Source organism: Bufo gargarizans, chromosome 2 (assembly GCF_014858855.1).
Source record: "Bufo gargarizans isolate SCDJY-AF-19 chromosome 2, ASM1485885v1, whole genome shotgun sequence".
Taxonomy (NCBI): domain Eukaryota; kingdom Metazoa; phylum Chordata; class Amphibia; order Anura; family Bufonidae; genus Bufo; species Bufo gargarizans.
Window position 1 is genome coordinate 361498860 of NC_058081.1, and position 22502 is coordinate 361521361.

Genomic DNA, 22502 nt, shown 5'->3' on the forward strand with positions numbered 1-22502 from the left:
GATCAGAGTTTTCTCCAATCCGATGGTATATTTTAACTTGAAGCGTCCCCATCACCATGGGAACGCCTCTATGTTAGAATATACCATCGGATTTGAGTTACATCGTGAAAACTCATATCCGACAGTATATTCTAACACAGAGGCGTTCCCATGGTGATGGGGACGCTTCTAGTTAGAATATACTACAAACTGTGTACATGACTGCCCCCTGCTGCCTGGCAGCACCCGATCTCTTACAGGGGGCTGTGATCAGCACAATTAACCCCCCAGGTGCCGCACCCGAAGGGGTTAATTGTGTGTATCATATCCCCCTGTAAGAGCAGACCCCCCTCCCTCCCCAGTTTGAATATCATTGTTGGCCAGTGCGGCCCCCCCTCCCTCCCTCCCTCTATTGTATTATCATTAGTGGCACAGTGTGCGCCCCCCCTCCCTCCCTCTATTGTATTTAACTCATTGGTGGCACAGTGTGCGCCCCCCCTCCCCCCCTCTATTGTATTTAACTCATTGGTAGCACAGTGTACGCCCCCCTCCCTCCCTCTATTGTATTTAACTCATTGGTGGCACAGTGTGCGCCCCCCCCTCTATTGTATTTAACTCATTGGTAGCACAGTGTACGCCCCCCTCCCTCCCTCTATTGTATTTAACTCATTGGTGGCACAGTGTGCGGCCCCCCTCCCTCCCTCTATTGTATTTAACTCATTGGTGGCACAGTGTGCGCCCCCCCTCCCTCCCTCTATTGTATTTAACTCATTGGTGGCACAGTGTGCGCCCCCCCCCCCTCCCTCTATTGTATTTAACTCATTGGTGGCACAGTGTGCGGCCTCCTCCCTCCCCCCGATCATTGGTGGCAGCAGAGAGTTCCGATCAGAGTCCCAGTTCAATCGCTGGGGCTCCGATCGGTAACCATGGCAACCAGGACGCTACTGCAGTCCTGGTTGCAATGGTTACTTGGCAATATTAGAAGCATCATACTTACCTGCTGGCTGCTGCGATGTCCTTGACCGGCCGGGAGCTCCTCCTACTGGTAAGTGACAGGTCTGTGCTTAATGATCTGTCACTTACCAGTAGGAGGAGCTCCCGGCCGGTCACAGACAGCGCAGCAGCCAGCATGTAAGTATGATGCTTCTCCGCTGCCACCAATGATCGGGGGGGGGGGGGGGGCGCACACTGTGCCACCAATGAGTTAAATACAGTAGAGGGGGGGGGGGGCCGCACTGGCCACCAATGAAATTGAAACTGGGGAGGGAGGGGGGTCTGCCCCCTGCTGCCTGGCAGCCCCGGATCTCTTACAGGGGGCTATGATAAGCACAATTAACCCCTTCAGGTGCGGCACCTGAGGGGTTAATTGTACGGCTCACAGCCCCCTGTAAGAGATCGGGTGCTGCCAGGCAGCAGGGGGCAGTTATGTACACAGTTCGTAGTATATTCTAACTAGAAGCGTCCCCATCACTATGGGAACGCCTCTGTGTTAGAATATACTGTCGGATCTGAGTTTTCACAAAGTGAAAACTCAGCTCTGAAAAAGCTTTTATGCAGACAGATCTTCGGATCTGTCTGTATGAAAGTAACCTACGGCCACGGATCACGGACACGGATGCCAATCTTGTGTGCATCCGTGTTTTTTCACGGACCCATTGACTTGAATGGGTCCGTGAACCGTTGTCCGTCAAAAAAATAGTACAGGTCATATTTTTTGGACGGACAGGATACACGGATCACGGATGCGGCTGCAAAACGGTGCATTTTCCGATTTTTCCACGGACCCATTGAAAGTCAATGGGTCCGCGGAAAAAAAAAACGGAAAACGGCACAACGGCCACGGATGCACACAACGGTCGTGTGCATGAGGCCTTAAAGGGGCAGCCAACGTGAAAGTCACTGTTAAAGGGGCGGTTACCATGGAAGCCACTGTTAAAGGGGCGGCCACCGTGAAAGTCACTGTTAAAGGGGTGGTCACAGTTAAAGGGGCGGCCGCGGTGAAATTCACTATTAAATGGGCGGTCACCGTGAAAGTTACTGGCAGCAGATTGAAGACATTTTCCAGGAACATTCATCCCATGGAGCTGTACATATGAAAAGGCGTGTACATATATAATATAAAACAAATACAATAAGCGTGAACAAGACGAGTTACAGACTGGTACAGAAGGAGAGAGGGCCCTGTCCACGAGGGCTTACAATCTACAGGGTATGGGGGAAGGATACAGTAGGTGAGGGTAAATCTGGTCAAGGTGGTATAGAGGCAGCAGGGTCACTGGTTGTAGGCTTGTCTGAAGAGATTCGTTTTTGGGTTTCTTTTGAAGGTTTCCATGGTAATTGAGCATCTGATATGTTGGGATAGAGAATTTCATAGTACAGGGGATGCACGGGAGAAATATTGGAGGCAGGAAGAGCAGATAAGAGGATCGCAGGTTGCATGTGGGAATGTAGCGGGAGATCAGGTCACAGATGTCTGGAGGGGACAGGTTGTGGATAGCCTTGTATGTCCTAGTTGATCTTTTGTACTGGAGTTTCTGGGCAATGGAGATCCAATGAAGGGATTGGCTGAGAAACGAAACGGAGGAGTAACTAGGAGGAGAGTTGGAATAATCGGGCAGCAGAGTTGAAAATAGATTGGAGGAGGCCACATAGGAGGTTGCTAAAGTAGTCTAGACGGGATGAGGGAATGTACAAGCATTTTTAAGGACTGCTGGTAGCTCTACATTGCCAAAACCTCATGATTTCACTGGGTACAGTTGACATCTAATGTGCATGTGGCCTCCTGACTCTCGGCCGACAGCATATATCAGGGAGATGAGAAGAATCGGACATGGCTTTTCAGAGATAAGACTCAGGCAGTGGCTTCCTCGCCTCTCCCCATTCACTACATATGCTGACTATGCATATACTGTTGTGTTCAAAATAATAGCAGTGTGTTTAAAAAAGTGAATAAAGCTCAAAATCCTTCTAATAGCTTTTATTTCCATACAGACAAATGCAGTGGGAACACTACACATTCTATTCCAAATCAAAACATGAAGAAAAATATATCAAATTTGTGTTATTTCTCTAAAAAGAATTGAAGAAAAGTGAATATTAGACTGTTCAAAAAAAATAATAATGTGTTGGCATTCTTCTTTACAAACTCAAACATTCACTATAAAAACTGAAAAATGTTTGAAGGTTTTGCTTTCCTTTGAATCACTTAACTAATATTTAGTTGTATAACCGCTGTTTCTGAGAACTGCTGTACATCTGTGTTGCATGGAGTCAACCACCTTCTGGCACCAGGTATTCCAGCCAAGGATGATTGGCCTACATTCCACAGTTCTTCTCTATTTCTTGGTTTTGCCTCAGAAACTGCATTTTTGATGTCACCTCACAAGTTTTCTATTGGATTAAGATCAGGGGATTGGGATGGCCACACCATAACGTCAATCTTGTTGGCCTGGAACCAAGATGTTGCACGTTTACTGGTGTGTTTGGGGTCATTGTCTTGTTGGAACACCCATTTCAAGGGCATTTCCTCTTCAGCATAAGGCAACATGACCTCTTCAAGTATTCTGATGTATTCAAACTGATCCATGATCCCTGGTATGCCATAAATAGGCCCAACACTGTAGTATGAGAAACATCCCCATATCATGATGCTTTCCCCACCATGCTTCACTGTCTTCACAGTGTACTTGAATTCAGTGTTTGGGCGTCATCTGACAAACTGTCTCCGGCCACCAGACCCAAGAAAAACAATCTTACTTTCATCAGTCCACAAAATGTCTCTTTAAGCCAGTCAACGTGCTCTTTGGCAAATTGTAACCTCTTCAGCACATGTCTTTTTTTCATCAGTGGGGCTTTGTGGGGGCTTCTTAGAGATAGCTTGGCTTCACATAGGCGTCTTCTAATTGTAACAGTACTCACAGGTAACGTTAGACCTTTTTTGATCTTCCTGGAGCTGATTGTTGGCTGAGTACTTGCCATTTTGGCTATTCTTCTATCCATTCAAATGGTAGTTTTTTCATCCACGTCTTTCAGGTTTTGGTTGCCATTTTAAAGCATTTGCGATCATTTTAGCTGAGCAGCCTATCATTTTCTGTACTTCTTTATATGTTTTCCCCTCTCCAATCAACTTTTTAATCAAGGTACGCTGTTCTTCTGAACAATGTCTGGAACAACCCATGTTCCTCCGAATTTCAGAGAGAAATGCACTGCAATCAGCATGCACAACATTTGCTACCTTCCTTCCTTAAATAAATGCCACCTGTTTTTCAAAGAATGAATGACCTCACTCATTGAACTCCACACTGCTATTATTTTGGACATGCCCCTCTCAATAAGTGATTGAATTACAGATAATCAGCAACATGCATGTCATGACTGTTGGGTTTCTATTACGCTACTACACCTGCTAGTAAATTATTTGCATTATAGTAACCTATGATGCTGTGCCCACGATGTATGCCGCTCCGGGACATATGGCCCGCTCACGGACAATATGTCTCAGAGGGCATATGGGCATGTGCATGAGCCCTTAGACAGGGATTGACAAGAGTTGCAGTGGACTTCAAAACAAACCCTCTGTATGGAAGACATCTTGGCTAATTAAGCTGTCAGGGTGTACTTAGAAGGTATCTGAGGCTTAGCGCTGGAAACTTAGAGGGTGTCTAATGTACTCTCAGCAGCTCAGTGTGGAACACATGAATGCACGTGTGCTGACAGACGGTCAGTGGACCTTAACGAGGTAGGTGACAGACACTTCTAACATTTTCTTTACACCGGACACACTTGGTGGGTAAGAAGATCAATATTTATTAGGCAAACAACAAAGTGCTTGTACAATACAACCAAAGAACCGTGTTATAGCGGACCCTTCCACCTAAGCGCTGGTCATTGTCCCCATAATCCCTACCGTTAGCAGGACGGCGTGTCCTCTGAGGATCACCAATCTTCTACAGCAGCACCAGTCGCCTCAACTGGGGTAAGGAGTTACTTTCCGGATGGGGTTTATTATTTACATTAATAAACCATAGGAAGGGGTAATGAATCTTGCACACGTTAGGACCGCTCACGTATCCATTGACTAGGGCATCTCTCACCACATACCGCCATGTCAAACGGTCGGCAGCTGTCCATCCGTGCTTGTAAGCAGAGTCTCATGATGTATCTGGCATCTCCATATGTTCCATCAATCCTCCGAAAAAGATATGCAAATTACAACCTAGGTGCAACAAGGGTAGTGACATTGCACCCAGAGGTTCCCCTCCCTGTCTTCTATGCCACACCCTTACTGCTGTGATAGACATTTTGAAGTCTCACGGGATTGCGTTCTGTACACACACAGTAAAGGGATGGGACCGCCGGGCAATCTCCATCCCTTTACTGCACATGTACAGCATATAAGACAGAGAGAGGAGCCGCTGGGTGCAATGGCACCACCCTCATTGCACCTAGGTGCTAACATGCATATTATAAAAACATATGGAGATGCCAGAGACATCATGGGACTCTGCTAACAAGCACGGATGGACAGCTGGTGCCCATTTGACATGTGGTGACAGATGCCCCTTTAATGTGTGTGGTTTTCAATGGACCGTAGGTCTGCCCTGACACTACAAAGCATGCCCCATTTATGTCAACAATTACAGGTCCCTCGTGCACATTATAGTCTATGGGGCTGTGAAAACCACGGATACAACACGGATGCCATCTATGTTTGCTCATGGTTTTCACAGATCACTACTAGGAGATGCGCCAGTTTTACCGGGAATTGCTGCGGTTTTAGGCCTCATGCACACAACCGTAGTTGCAGTTTTTGCGGCTCGGGTGCGGACCCATTCACTTCAATGGGGCCGCAAAAGATATGGACAGCACTCTGTGTGCTGTCCGCATCCGGTGCTCCGTTCCCCCGCAAAAAAATATAGCATGTCCTATTCTTGTCCGTTTTGCGGACAAGAATAGGCATTTCTACAATGGGCCGCCCGTTCCGTGTTTTGTGGATCCGCAGTTTGTGGACCGCAAAAAACTTTACAGTCATGTGCATGAATGCTTCACCTGAGAAGTGGCACTGCCACATCACTTAGAAAATGCCCTAGATAGCTAGTGGGTTTAGTAGCCGGAGTAAGCCCTAACATGAACCCCTTCAGGTGCCCTCCTGATGAGGGAAGTGGCTGCCTCCTCGCAGCTCCAGTCACTGGCAGGCTGCAGTGGGGCACATAATGCTCTCACTGTGCAGGTGCCAGGCAATCAGTGATCCTTGGCACCCCGCTGCAGGAAGCAGGATGCAGAGCCAGCACTCAGGCACTTGTAAGAACACCCCACGTGGCTGCAGCGCTTTCCACCGGATGTGTCCTCCTCCTCAGGCCGCCCGCCTCCAATCACAGGCCGCCGGTGAGCGCTGCTGACGCCAGTTCCTTTGTGTCTAGCCGGCAGGCTTGAAGAGGGTGCTTACACTGACTGCCAGGACCAGAGGAGCGGCCCCTTTAAATCAGCGCCCAGTGGCAGTGGGAGGCGGTACATCATGCCCTTTGACTTTAGGAGGTGAGTGGTGTGGGCACCCTGCACTGTCAGGGAAGGATGCTGTGCCCGGCAGACGGGGCATCACCCTGCAGTGCTCATTGTGGGCTGCAGTCTACCTGGGGAGCTTACATGGAGAGGTAATAGTGTGCCACTTACCGATGTGCCCTGCACACTGCTGGCATCCTGCTTATCATTCCTCCAGTCATTCATTCATTCCTGTCTGCTATATGTAACATTTCTCTTTTGGGGGGCATTACCCCTGTAATCACTGGTATATATATATATATTTTAAATTAGACTTAAAGGGGTTCTCTACTATGACTAGAAGTAAGCCACCCAGTCTCACTGGATGTGTTGTATGCCATGTCCTGCACTATAAACAGATGATGGCACCTATAGAAGATCTGTGGCAGGGATCAGCAACCTCCAGCTGTTCTGAAACTACAACTCCCACTTCTATGGGAGTTACAAGAACAGATGAGTAAGAGTGCATGCTGGGAGTTGTGGTTTCACAGCAGCTGGGGTGTCGAAGGTTGCTGATCCCTATTCTATGGGGTGCTGATGGTTTACTTAAGAGGCATATGTCAGTGGCAATAGCAGAGAACCCCTTTAAAGTAGATGAAGGGCAGATTTTTTGCACGTCAAAAATCTATCGAAGTCAATACGGGGTTGTTTCTGCAGCATACACGTGGATTTCTGCCAACATCATCCTGATGAAAGAGACCCTTACGCGCACATTCTGCCCGTCATTCACGTACATGTCAGTGTTCCACGGACGTGTGCTGTACGTGTTCTCCACGGACAGCACACGTACCCATTCATTTTAATGTGTGTATTCACGCATCAGTATTTGAGCACGGTCCGTGGATTCGTGTTTTTAAAACGGATGCATGCTCTATTTTGTCCATCACGCTCATTATAGTCTATGGGTCCGTGAAAACCACGGCTGCAACACAGATGCCATCCGTGTTTCACAGATCATTAGGAAGAGGTGCTTTGAAAATTATTTTACAGCTGTTCGGTGAAACACGGATGACACAGACAGAAAAAAAACTGACACATGGATCCATTATGGACATCTTCACGGATGCATCACTGACCACCTTTTCATGGATTTAAGCATGGACACAGATGTGTGAATGAGGCTTTAGGGCTCATGCACACGACCGTATGTATTTTGCGGTCTGCAAAACACAGATCTGCAAAAAATGCGGGGGACAACTGTATTGCATCCGTTTTTGAGGATCCATTGTAACCATGCCTAACCTTGTCCGCAAAATGGACAAGAATAGGACATGTTCTATCTTTTTTGCAGAATAGTCATGGAGACATACAGAAATGGAATGCACACGGTGTCATTTTTGGTATGGTTCCGCATAAACCCCCGGGACGGACACTGAAAAAAAAAAGAGGCCTCCGTTTACGTTCTGTTTTTTGTGTACCGTATCCGGAACCATTCATTTCAATGTATCTGCAAAAAAAAGGAAGGTACTCCGTATTTCCTTTCAAAGATAGAACATGTCCTATTATTGTCCGCATAACGGACAAGGATAGGACTGTTCTATCAGGGGCCAGCTGTTCCGCACAAAACAGAATGCACACGGACATCATCCGTATTTTTTTGCAGACCGCAAAATACTGAAAAAGCCATACGGTCGTGTGCAAGAGACCTAAGCCCGTTCCGTATGCGGAACCATTCACTTCAATGGGTCCACAAAAACAACGAAAGGTACTCTGTATGCATTCCATTTCCGTTCCAAGATAGAACATGTCCTATTATTGCCCGCAAATCACGTTCCGTGGCTCTATTCAAGTAAATGGTTCCTCAAAAAAAACTGAATGCATCTGTATGTCTTCCGTATCCCTTCCGTTTTTTCCGTACCATCTATTGAAAATGTTATGCCCAGCCCAATTTTTTAATGTACTTACTGTTTAAACATTATTGTATGCTTTCGTTTCCGTTTGCGATCCGCAAAAAATGGATCAAAAACTGATCCATTTAAAATGGACCGAAATGCAGAAAAAGCCATATGGTCGTGTGCAAGAGGCCTTATATTGTATATATGATTGCGTTTAGGGGGTAATGACTGGTGTTCACCTCATGTACACGGACAGCTGAAGGCTAAAAATCTACGTTGTAATCTTTAGGCATCTCTGTATTTGATTTGAGATGTCGCGGTTTTCGATATTCAGTAAAAAGGCGCAATTATCTGTGCAAACCCAGCAATGGATGAGGTGTAAGGCTTCAGCGCGACATCTGTTGCATGTCTTCAACGTGACGACAAAATATGTGCGGCTTTTCTACAACTTGCTGTTGTGCGACTATTTTGTACTGTGATGTCATACATTACTTATAGTAAGGTCAGAGGCGTAAAAGTCGTGTGCAACTTCCGCCATCAGATCTGGATTTTTTGGGACTGCCTGGTCTTAAGCGCAGCGTTGTGACACCATTATCAATCATTAGATGTAATGACTCCGTGTAGTCCGCAGCCTCAGGGCTTATTCACGTGTCAGCAACTCGCGTCTGCGTGCTTCCACACATAGCATATGGATCCGTTGAATCATTTGTATCCAGGCGTCGGTATTTTTTCCAGGATCATCGGAAACATTCACTACTTTCATCCATTTTGCAAATGGAAGCCGCCCGTTCTACTCTTCTACTGCTCCAGATGTTGGCTGAAGGTCTTTGGAAAGCAGGACACACAAGTGGATTTTTTGCTACTAGTATTTTTGTTACTTAGACCTCTTTCACATGGTCGGTGTTTGGTCAGTGATTTCCATCAGTGTTTGTCAGCTAATACCATATACCTTATCTCTGTGTAGCTTCCACTCCTGGTTTTGGCTCACACTCACTGATAGAAATCACTGACTAAACACTGATGTGGGAAAGCAGAGGTTTTTTTTTTTTTTTTTGTCTTTCTGGCTCCTCATTGAAAATGCCTTCACTATAGGGAGAAAACGCCATGAAGAACACACTAGCGGTCGGTAATATGCTGTGGGGAAGATTTCTCAATACTGGTGTAAAGGAAAAACTGCACAGATTTTCTGTCTCAAAACCCGTACCTGTGTGCAGATAGTTTTAGTTGCCCATAGCAACCAATTAGATTCCACCTTCTATTATGCAAAGGAGCTCTGAAAATTGAAAGGAGGAATCTGATTGGTTGCTATGGGCACCTCAGCCAGTTGCACTGTTATTCTTTCTGATAACTCCTGGTTTTGGCTTAAAAAAACCTGAATGTGGACGCCCAGCCTTTGTGCTCGAATTGCCGTTTATTCTGCCCTTAATCTAGAACTCTACAAAAGGTTGTCACTAGTAAAATGTGTTACATAGCAGACAGCTGGGGTCCAAAATACATATTCTGGAAGTCCGATCCCCACCCAGAGCATCCATATTTGTTTGAAGCATTGCTTTATTGTTCTTTTCTAGATTTTATTGTGTGCTCATATTTTAGGGTTTGGCTGCTATAACTGATGAAAAAAGTAGAATTCATTGAGTAAGGGTACTTTCACATTAGCGGCAAGAAACTCAGGCGGGTGAGTGGCATGTTGTACTTTTATTCCGGCCGCCTCTCGGCTTGTTTGCCATGCTGCTGCCGGAACTCTGATCCGTCCCCATTATAGTCAATGGGGCTGGAGCGGTAGTCTGGGGGCACTAGCGGCAGCACGGATCCAACAGGCTGTTCACCCGGCAGAACAGCCTGCCGGAGTTCCTTGGCGCTATTGTGAAACTAGCCTAAAGGTATAAAATGACTACCCCCACCTCTACGCTGAATGGAATAATTCTCTGTATATTGTATGACTGGTTATGCTATTGTGTGATAGATTATTCATCGTGGCTCCACAAAACACCATTGTTCTTAGCTTTGGCTCTGGGTATATGCACATTTTGTGTAATGTGTAGAGCAGGGGTCAGCAACCTTCGGCACTCCAGATGCTGTGAAACTACGACTCCCAGCATGTACACTTTCCTTGTCTGATCTCCCATATAAGTGAATGGAGCATGCTGGGAGTTGCAGTTTCAGAACAGCTGGGGGTTGCTGATCCCTGGGGTAGAATATGTAGTGTGGTTGGTGTGTTAGGAAAAAACACGCATAAGCCTCTTTCACTCGTCCCTGAATCACAGACCGCTCATGTATCTATTGACTTTAATGTGTGTATTCACTCTATTTTCTATGGACTATGGGTACGTGGTCACACCATGGAAGCATGCCCTATTTGTCCATATTATAATCTAACACGAATGCCATACATATTTGGTCCGTGGTTTTGACGGATCATTGCTAGGAGATGCTCTGGAAACTATATAGATGACTCGTGGAGGGCAAAAAACAGACACATGGACCAAACGCTGATCTTTCACAGATGAACCACTGACCAACTTGTCACAGATGTCATCACGGACACGGATGCATAAAAAAGACCTTAATGTTCCAGGCAGGAATTATTCTGCTTGCTGAAAGTAGAGACAAAATGCAAAGTAGGGAATTTTGGAGAGTCGTTGGGTGGCAAAAACACTCTTGAGCAGGGGCGGTTCTAGGTGAAATGGGGCCCTGGTGGAGAAAAACAATAAGGCCCCCCCCCCATGACATCGATGACTTTTACAGAAGAAACTGTATATTGTGGGGCACAGTGTATGCTGTATGTGTATAACATAAACATATTTCATATGAAAAATTACAATTACTTGGCTTGGTCCTTGAGGATCTCAGACGCCACTTCAACACTCGGCAGAGCTGATGTTGTGTTTTTTATCCTAATGAGAAATATTTCATAATAAGGATTTGGAGAAGGACCAGAGGGATAGCAGAGCAGGGAGAGGCTGGTGCTGCTACTAGGGGGTCATACCATGGGGGAGTAATAAAGCCCACCATAATGCCCCCCCCCCCCCCCCCGTAGAAATAATTCTCCTTATTATGTGACAGTGCAAAAAATACCCCCTTGTAATGCCCCCAGTTGAGCTAATGTCCCCATAGTGCCCCCATAATGTGCCAGTATAAAATACCCCTATTTAGTACCCAGTAAATGCCCCCAGAGTGCTCCTCTCCCCCTCCCTCCTAATGCCCCCCATAATGTACCAGTATAAAATGCCCCAGTAGATGCCATCAGTGTCCCCATAATTTGTAAGTAAAAAATACCCCATCCCAGTGCCCCTGTAGATGACCGCATAGTACTCCTCTCCCCCTTCCCCATAGTACCCACCATAATGTGTCCCAGTATAAAATGCCCCTATACAGAGCCCCCATATAAAATAACCGTTCTTTGTGGCCTCAGTAGATGCCCCTATAGTGCCCACCAATAAATGTGCCAGTAAAATGTGCCCTCATAGATGCCCCCCCCTATATCATGTGCCAGTAGCCAGAGCCCCCCCTATATCATGTGCCAGTAGCCAGAGCCCCCCCATATCATGTGCCAGTAGCCAGAGCCCCCCCATATCATGTGCCAGTAGCCAGAGCCCCCCCATATCATGTGCCAGTAGCCAGAGCCCCCCCATATCATGTGCCAGTAGCCAGAGCCCCCCCCCATATCATGTGCCAGTAGCCAGAGCCCCCCCCCATATCATGTGCTAGTAGCCAGAGCCCCCCCCCCATATCATGTGCCAGTAGCCAGAGCCCCCCCCATATCATGTGCCAGTAGCCAGAGCCCCCCCATATCATGTGCCAGTAGCCAGAGCCCCCCCCCCATATCATGTGCCAGTAGCCAGAGCCCCCCCCATATCATGTGCCAGTAGCCAGAGCCCCCCCCCATATCATGTGCCAGTAGCCAGAGCCCCCCCCCCCCCATATCATGTGCCAGTAGCCAGAGCCCCCCCCCCATATCATGTGCCAGTAGCCAGAGCCCCCCCCCCCCATATCATGTGCCAGTAGCCAGAGCCCCCCCCCATATCATGTGCCAGTAGCCAGAGCCCCCCCTATATCATTGTTCTCCTGGGCGTCTCCTTCTCCTAGGCTGTAGCGCTGGCCAATCGCAGCGCAGAGCTCACAGCGTGGGAGAACAAAACCTCCCAGGCTGTGAGCTCTGCGCTGCGATTGGCCAGCGCTACAGCCTGGGAGAAGAAGACGCCCAGGAGAACAAGGGCAGTCTCTGCCTACTATAACCAACCGACTGAAGATACCGGAGGACATAGCAGGAGAACGGAGCGGCACCCAGGAATAATAGTAAGTGCAGTGAGATCCCTGGGCGCCGCTGTACAGATCATGATACTTAGTTCACAATGTTTTGCCAGATGAAAGGTCCCTTTTTAAGGCTACATGCGCATGAACGTTAGGGGCCCGTGCTGCGGACCGCAAATTGCGGTCCGCAATGCACAGGCACAGACTGTGGGTCAGCCACATGCTGATCGCAGACCCATTCACTTGAATGGGGTCCGCGATCCACATGAGACGGTCCGCACAGCAAAAAAGTAGTGCATGCTTTACTTTTTTGCGGTGCGGAGGCACGCCCACACACCTCCGTTCCGCATCTCCGTGATTGCGGACCCATTTAATTGAATGGGTCCGCAATCTCTGATGCAGAAGGCACACGGCCGGTGCCCGTGTATTGTGGGCCGCAATACGACCACAGGGTGCACACGGTCGTCTGCATGTAGCCTAAAGCAGTGTTCCCCAAATCCAGCCCTCAGGGCCTTCCGGTCATGTTTTCAGGATTTCATTAGTATTGAGCAGGTGATACAATTAGTGTTGATACATCCGGACTTACCTCAGGTATTCATTCTGACCAGTAGGTGGGCCCTGAGCACTGGAGTTGGGGAACACTGATTTAAAGGTATTCTGTCACCACATAAGCTGCTTGGTGCAATAAGGGTGGCACCATTTCACATCATTGCACCAAAATCCCCTCCTCTTATTGCTTCCTGCTCCATCCCCAGCTTTGAGTGACAGGGCCAGGCAGGGGAGGTGTAATATCGCCTAGCCCTGTGTTTTCACACGTACGCCAGCAATTTGGGATTTGGCCCATGCGCACACACAGGCCTGATGATTGCCCTCAGGCGCACACATGTAAGAACACAGGGTCAGGTGAGATTACATCTCCCCTGCCTGACCCTGTTACTCAAAGAATTCTCAAGAATGCGGGCAATCGGAATGAGGGGAACTGTTTGAATCAGGAGAGCTGCTCACATCTGACACTTGGATTACTACCGAGGAACATGGTGACAGATTCCCTTTAAATCCCCTAGGATCTGTGGCTACTGTTAAATAATTAATTGGAGTTTTCACTTTTCACAGCTTGCCAAGCACAGCTCCATACATTGTATAGTGGCTGTGCATGGTATCGCGCCCAGACCCATTCACATCTATGGGGCTGAGCTGTGTCTAGGCCAGGGATCAGCAACCTGCGGCTCTCCAGCTGTTGTGAAACTACAATTCCCAGCATGCTCCATTCATTTCTATGAGAGTTCTTAGAAGAGCAGAGCAAGTATGCATACTGGGAGTTGTAGTTTCACAACAGCTGGAGAGCCGGAGGTTGCCTACCCCTGGTCTAGGCCATGTGACTGATGAAACTGTCGTCATTGGCCTAGGGAAAGCAGAGTGAAGGCCGCTTCGCTACCACCTTAAACAGCAGATCAGCGGGGGTGTCAGACCCCACCGGTCAGACACTGATGACCTATCATCAGTAAAAGAAAATCTTGGGAAACCCCTTTAATGTTAAGTATATACACCATCCTCAACATTTAACCACTTCCCGCCCTTAGCCATATTATTGACTACACAGTTCCTGTGAACTGCCGTACTATTACGACCCAGTGATGGTGTGGGCACAGAATCATCATTTGGTGGTGCCAGCTCTATACAGCCAACACCTCGCTCTAACAGCTGGGATAGGAATTAACTTCTGTCTCGTCTCTATAACTCCTTTGAGGACACAGTCAGTACTGACCATGGCATCTTAGGCCTCGTTCACCTCTTCATTTGGAAATCCAGCAGTCTGTTCCGGCACAGAGCGGCCTGCTGGATCCTCTACTTCAAAGCTGGATCCTCTTTGACTGCAATTGGGTCTGGCGGTGATCCGACTGATTTCCAGCATAAATGCCGCGTTTTAGCCGGACAAAAACCGTTGCAAGGCTGCGTTCACACAGCACAAATGCATGCAACGTATTTTTTTTGTCTGGCCGAAACCTGACATTTATGCCCCATTTCAGTCAACGGGGATCGAAAAATTTCGTATGAAATCCATCGGGTCAGCAGTGAACTACCTCTTTGGCCACAGTGGATCTTAGGGATGCTTATTATCATGTTCCTATCCATCCACACCACCAAAAGTTTTTGAGAGTAGCAGTTCTCTTAGAGAGCAGAATTATGCATGCCCAATTTCAGGCCTTTCCCTTTAGACTGTCTCAGGCCCCAAGGGTTTTTACGAAGATCATTGCAGAGATGATGGCTCATGTGAGAGAGAAGGACTGTGATAATTTCCTATCTAGACTATTTTTTGCTCCTCGCCCAGTCAGATCACCTCTTGGAAGCACAGATTACCTGGTTGAGAGAGGTTCTGGACAAACTAGGATGGGAGATAAACTTAGAATAGTCCAGTTTGCAACCGAGTCAGTGCACTTTTATTGGGGATGATCTTAGATTCAAAGTCCCAGATGTGTCTTTTGCCCTTACACAAATCTCTGCTGATCTCATCAAGGATTCAGAACCTTCTTTCTCAGCAGGTAGTTTCCCTAAGAGAAGCCATGTCGGTGCTTGGGGTGATGACTGCCGCGATTCCGGGAGTGGAATGGGCCCAGTACCACTCAAGGCCCCTACAGCTTCAGATTCAGGCGTACTCTCTTTGGATCGGGAGTTTCAGTTATTATCCCAGACTTTGTGAAGATTCATCCACCACTCAAGAGAAAACAATCTACAAAAGGGTGTTCCCTGGCACAGAGATGCAGTTCTCTCTGTGACCACGGATGCCAGCCCCTTCTCTGCTACTGTAGGGAACCTGGGACTTCGGTTACCGTACCCAGTTTCAAAATTTCAGAGAACTGAATGCTATCAGCTTAGCATTGACTCAGGGTGTTCCGTTAATCGGAGCCAAAAATGTCAGGATCTACTCTGACAATATGACAGCAGTTGCCCATATCAACAAGCAGGGTGATACCAGAGCTCAAAGTCTGATGACCCTAAGCCACCAGATTTTCAGGCTAGAGGAGGATTTTTTCTTATCTCTTTCTGCAGTGCATTTAAAAGGGGTAGACAATGTAGAAGAAGATTTCCTCAGCAGTCATCTATGCCAGAGCGAGTGGTCCCTAGATCAGGGGGTTTTCGACAAAATCTCGGCCTTATGGGGCGTCCCGGAAATAGACCTCTTTGCCACCAGGTCAAACAAAGGTGGAGGGGTTATTTTCTCTGTCACCAAGGGATCAACCGAAGGCTGTAGACACGTTGGCTCAGTCCTGGAAAAGGGGTCTTCTTTATGCCTTGCCCCCTCTGAAGCTTTTGCCAAGAGTACTCAAAAAGATCAGGGAAGATTGTGCTACAATTATAGTGATAGCCCTCTTTTGGCAAAGAAGGGTGTGGTTTTCAGAGCTCCGCAGAATATCAGTCGCCATCCCCTGGATTCTTCCAGTTTTCCGGGGTCTTCTAGCTCAGGGACCAATCCTTCACCCAGAAGTGTGGAGTCTTTATCTGACTGCCTGGATTTTGAGAGAAAAGAAAGAAGGGGTCTTTTTGATGAGGTTAACACTACTCTGTTGGCTAGTTGTAAGAAGGTCACTTCTGACATTTATTTGAGGATTTGGAGGACTTTCTGCAGATTTGCCGATAAACCAGTGGATGTTCTGGAGGCTCCAGATATTCCTCTTGTCTTAAATTTTTTACAGGAAGGTTGGAGAAAAAAACTTAGACCTAGCACTTTAAAGGTGCAGATCTCAGCCTTAAGCGCCCTATTTGAATTTAAATTAGCTGGTCATCCCTGGGTAAAAAGATTCATCACTGCAGTTTTAAAATTAACCCCTCTTTGCAAAAATAGGGTCCCTCTTTGGGATCCAAACTTAGTTCTTTCAGTCCCGACGTCTGATCCTTTTGAGCCTATAACCAGCATTTCCACTAAGATGATCTCCCTAAAGCTGGCCTTTCTCTTAGCTATTACCTCTGCTAGAAGGGTTAGTGAGATAGCTGCTCTTTCCATTGACCAGCCTTACTTAAGGATCTTGGAAGATCGGATGTAATCTCTCCTGATCATTCCTTTTTGCCAAAAGTGTCCTTTTCACCGTACCCAAGAGACACGATAGTTCTTTCCTCCTTCTGTGCTTTTCTAAAAAATGAGAAGGAATCGGGTTTCATTGTTTAGACGTGAGGAGATGTTTAATTCAATATCTGCAGGTCACGCAGCCATGGAGGTCTTACTACCCTGAAAGCAAAGCAACAGACGGGAGGAAGAAGGGTTCCGCTTCATCTTCCCAGACTATCGATAGATGGATCAGGCAGGCTATTTACTTAGCATACTCTTCCAAGGGAGCTGTTCCACCATCGTGGTTCAGTGCTCACTCTGCTAGATCAGTCTCCACTATTTGGGCATAAAGGGCTTCTATTAAGCAGATTTGTAGGGCTGCCACATGGAGTTCCCCACATACTTTTTTCAAACATTATAAACTTCAGCTGCCTTTAAGGCCTGATATTTGGCCATAAAGTACTTCAGGTCGTTGTCCCACACTAGATAGATCTCGCTTATATCTCCACGGGTGCTGTAATAGGTGAGGGGGGGAAATTAGATTACACTAACAGGTAATCCCAAAAGGGGAATTATACGTGTATATCTTATATCTTATATGTCTTAGTTCTCGGAAAAGGACTGGAGGTGGAGAAGGCGGTCCCTCTTTTAAAGCAGTTTCTGTTTCCTGAGGAGGTGTTGTCTGTTTCTCTCCATGGGTGTTGTCATAGGCTCAAAGAAAACCGATTACCGGTAAGTGTAATCTAATTTTTGGCGGACTAGAAATGTGGAAATACGGATGCGGACAACATACTGAATGCTGTCCGCACATTTTTTTTCACCCATAGGAATGAATAGATCCGCATCTATTCTGCAAAACGCAGAACGGATGCAAATCGGAAGCGGATAAAATTATACGGTAGTGTGCATGTACCCTAAGGCCTCTTGCACACGACCGTATGGCTTTTTCAGTATTTTGCGGTCTGCCAAAAATACGGACGACGTTTTTTGTGGAACGGAACAGCTGGCCCCTGATGGACAGTACTATCCTTATCCGTTATGCGGACAATAATAGGATATGTTCTATCTTTGAACGGAAATACGGAAACGGAAGGCATACGGAGTACCTTCCATTTTATTTTTTATTTTTTGCGGATCGATTGAAATGACTGGTTCTGTATACAGAATGCAAAAAATGGAAACGGAAAAACTTTCGTGTGCAAGAGGCCTAATAGAAAGGTGTCAGAACGCAAATGGTGTCACAGCTTGCTGAATATGGGGCTACATAACCATAGACTGTTCATAGCGTCCATGCTGATCCCTCTCCACTGGAAGCATCTACAATGGGTACATTACAACTGAGCCATGGAGCAATGGAAGAAGGTGGCCTGGTCTGATAAATCAATTTCTTTTACTTTAATGGCCAGGGGTTTAAGCAAGATAAAGAGGTCTTGTGGAGCCTATGCCTTGCGAAGGGAAGCCTACTCCATATGAAGCCTAGTTCACACTTCAGTGATTTGACCAGCGATTTCCCGTTTTTAGGCCTCCTGCACACGAACGTAGGTGTCCCGTTGCCGTATTGCGGACCACATATGCGGATTCGCAATACACTGGCACTGTTCCGTGTGAATTCCGCATCACGGATGCGGACCCTTTGACTTGAATGGGTCCACAAATACGGAAATGCGGAACGGAACCCTACAGAAGCACTACGGTGTGCTTCTATGGGGTTCCGTTCCGCAAAAAGGTAGAACTTGCTCTATATTTTTGCGGAACGGGCGGATCACGGACCCATTCTAGTTGAGTAAGTGGGAATAAAAGACCAACCATATTGAAATTCAAAATTTACTATCTGTGTCAGAAATCGGCAACCTTCGGCACTCCATCTGCTATAAAAACTACAACTCCCATCGTGCAAACATGCTCAAAACTCCCACAGAAGTGAATGAAGCATTCTGGGAATTGTGGTTTCTGAACAGTTGGAGTGCTGGAGGTTGCAGATCCCTGATCTATGGGTTCAGCAGGCCTTTATCTAGGGTGTCTTATCTCAGGAGTGTGGTGTGCAGATTTGTGCATACAGGTAGTATATCTAGGTCCATATAATCGCTATGACGACTACTTTCCATGCACTGATTTATTATAGGTATTGGTAACAGGTAGCGCTGACTCTGCTCCTGCTCCTACTCTTCTATACTTGCTGACGTCCCCCTTGCTGATTAGGCTGAACAAATATCCTAGTTCCGTGAATGTTCATTATTTGCAGTTGGTTGAAGATATAAATGCTGTTACTATTGTAAAGTGGCTAATAGTACACTACGTTATCTTCTTTTCTACCATTAGTGAATAAAAAGCACCTTAAAAAGATTAATTTTAGTGTTGCTTACATCATATCTCCCACCATTGCACACCTGATATGGGATACAGCACAGCTGCTAAATAATGGAAGGCTGGGCTTGGTGGTTTTCCCTATCGCTGAAAAGTTAGCACAAAAAAGTCAACAACCTACAGTCCAAAAATCCATGTAGAAACTATATAGAAATTAATATCTTATGCAAGTGTATGACCAAGGCTACTTTCACACTTCCGTTTGGTGCGGATCCGTCTTCTATCTGCAGAGACGGATCCGCACCAATAATGCAAATGCTTGTATCCGTTCAGAACGGATCCGTTTGCATTATTCATAAAAAAAAAGTCTAAGTCAAAACAGATCCGTCCTGACTTACATTGAAAGTCAATGGGGGACGGATCCATTTTCAATTGCACCATATTGTCAGTGAAAAACGGATCCGTCCCCATTGACTTACATTGTAAGTCAGGATGGATCCGTTTGGCTCCGCATAGTCAGACGGTCACCAAAACGCTGCAAGCTGCATTTTAGTGACCGTCTAAAAAAACGCAACGGAGACCACACGCAGCCAAATTGATGCATTTTGAACAGATCCTTATCCATTCAGAATGCATTGGGGCTGAACTGATCCGTTTTGGGCGGCTTGTGAGAGCCCTGAAACGGATCTCACAGGCGGACCCAGAAACGCCAGTGTGAAAGTAGCCTAAGGGTGCCTTCATTCACAAATTGTTTGTTTTTCCACAATTTGAGTGAGTTTTTTTCTTTTTTTTTTTTCTTCGCTACATGGAAGTTGGAAAAACTCCTGAAAAAGTGCTATTGCTTCAACATGCTACCACAAAATTGAAAAAAAATGCAGTCTTTTTTTTGTCCTGCTTTTAATGTTTCCCATAGACTTTCAGCTAACAACTTGATCTGGTGTTTTTTTTTTTTTTTTTTTTTTTCTTCAGTGGAAATGCCCCCAAAGAGTGCTACTAAAAACACAGAAATTCTGAAAAACCACAAATGCCTATGTGTAAATCCACCGTAAGGGTCCATTCACACGTCCGTGGTGTATTGGTGATCCGCAATACACCCGTCCAGCGCCCCCCATAGAACTGCCTATTCTTGTCCGCAATTGCGTGCTCCGGAAATGCAGATACAGAGAGCACATAGTGTGCTCTCCGCATCCCTTTCTGCCCCATTGAGAATAAATGGGTCCGCACCCGTGCCCGATATTGCGGAACGGATGTGGACCCATTTGCGGACGTGTGAATGGACCCTAAGGGTCTATTGAGATGAGCGTTGTGAAAATCATCCATGTGCTGTCCACTAGAAATAGATGATTTTAAAGGGATTCTCCAGGATTTTCATATTGATGACCTATCCTCGGGACCAGCGGGAGTCTGACTCCCAGGAACCCCACCAATCAGCAGTATGAAGAGGCCAGGCGCAAAGTGAGCACTTGGGCCTCTTCCTAGGCCACTGACGTCACTGTACGTTGGTCACATGGCCTAGGTGCATCTCGGCCCTATGGGTATAAGCTGCAATGCCAAGCACAGCCACTATACTATGTACGGCGCTGTATTTGGTCAGCTGCCAGAAGGCTACAGCACTCAACCGCTCCCTCAAACAGCTGATCGCTGCGCTGCTGGGTTTTGGACAACCACCGATCTCATATTGATGACCTATCCTGATGATAGTTATCAATAAGTAAATCCTGGAGAACCTCTTTTAAGTAGTGTTTTCATTCCTTGTAGCCTTAGATCTGTAATACAGATAAGGCCTCATGCACACGACCGTTGTTGTGGTCCGCATCCGAGACGCAGTTTTTGCGGCTCGGGTGAGGACCCATTCACTTCAATGGGGCCGCAAAAGATGTGGACAGCACTCCGTGTGCTGTCCGCATCCATTGCTACGTTCCGTAGCCCCGCAAAAAAAATATAACATGTCCTATTCTTGTCCGTTTTGCGGACAAGACTAGGTATTTCTACCACGGGCCGCCCGTTCTGTTCCGCAAATTGTGGAAGGCATATGGACAGCTTCCGTTTTTTGCGTATCCGCGGTTTGCGGACCGCTAAAAAACGGCACGGTCACGTGCATGATGCCTTATGCTTGCATTGTAATTTGCCTGGTGATGTCACTTTTTCCAGGCATCAAAGCAACAATGTGCTCTTTTTGCTTCCTGCCTTACTATATTTTCTTGATCTAATTTCCTCCACAAATTCTCTTACTAGCGCCTCCGTTTGCCTTTCTTTGTATCCCTCTAATTTTCTGCTTTAATGATGATGGCAGTCATAGGACATCCTCGTGTTCCTTGCTGTCATCATAGTTGCCTTTCTGGAGTATATAATTCCAGCAGACCTGGAGGAGCCTCTGTGTTTTCTCTGTGCAAACATTGATGTCATAGTGTTTGCTGTCAAGTGTTCATATTGTACCGCTGCCGTTATTAAACTTAATCAAATTAAAGGGGTTGTCCATTTTTAATAACTTGAGAAATTCATTTCTACTGTAAAAAAACATTTACTGAACTTGGGTTCGCTCCATACAATATTTAAATGAAGTTTTATGCAAATGGACTTTGGATGTTTCATTTGCTCATCCCTAGTCATCAATATCAGATCGGTGGGGGTCTGACTCCTGGCATCCCTGCCGATAAGCTGTTTGAAGAGAAGGCAGTGCTCATGCAAGTACTGCCTTCTCCTCTCTGTTTACCTGCTTGCTGCAGCAATAGCAGTGGTCAGCAGGTGTAATTACAAGTATGGCGTCCCCATTCTCTTCTTTGGGACAACTCTGGAGTATTGACTTGAATGGATAGAAGGGAATGGGGATGCCATACTTGTAATTACACCTGCTCCCCACTGTAATTGCTGCGGCGAGCAGAGAAGGCAGCACTTGTATGAGTGTTGCCTTCTCTTCACACAGCTAATCGGCAGGTGTGCTGGGACTTGGACAGTGCCGATCTGATATTGATGACCTATCTTGAGTCCTCAATAGTAAAAAGCTGACATCCCCTTTAAGTGCCTCGATCTGTAATTTAGAACAGTAATGATTCTGCTACATGGCGATCTGGATTGTGTGACAGCTGTCGCACCTAGAATTGCAGTGTAGCGGTGTCAGCATAGAAATGAATGGGCTTGCAGTAGTGCATCTTGCATATCTGTTATTACGATGAACCCAGAATCACAAAAAATTCTAGCAATGTTGGATTTTTATTTTTTTCTTAATGGGGTTGCGGTAGTGGCATATGTGTGAGTTTGGCTTTGACCCATTTAATTTGCATGCTAGCACTGCTATTCTGCGATCCTTGGGCACGTCTGCTGTCACACGACCAAGAACGCTGTGTAGCCAAACCCCAAAGTTTACTATGTTACTAATATTGTAAGTTAAAGTGGTTGTCCAGGTTCAGAGCTAAACCTGGACATACCTCTATTTTCACCCAAGCAACCCCCCCCCCCCCCCCCCCTGACTTGAGCATCGGAGCAGTTCATACTCTGATGCTCTCGCTTTGCCCTGCTCTAAATCGTGCAGGGCAAAGGCATTTTCAAGAGTTCGG

General features: G+C 46.6%; 1 protein-coding gene across 2 annotated transcripts in view; it reads left to right on the top strand.

Moving 5' to 3' along the window:
- Positions 1-6351: 6351 nt before the first annotated feature.
- Positions 6352-22502, top strand: part of ERGIC1 (endoplasmic reticulum-golgi intermediate compartment 1) — a 99630-nt gene continuing 83479 nt past the window's right edge. Inside the window, exon 1 of one of the 2 annotated variants that reach the window (XM_044280733.1) lies at positions 6352-6513. In XM_044280733.1, coding sequence (XP_044136668.1) covers positions 6494-6513 — 20 coding nt within the window. In that variant the 5' untranslated portion in view covers positions 6352-6493. Of the gene's footprint in view, positions 6514-6565; positions 6630-22502 lie in introns of those variants that run through there. The other variant, XM_044280732.1, reaches the window with a different exon arrangement.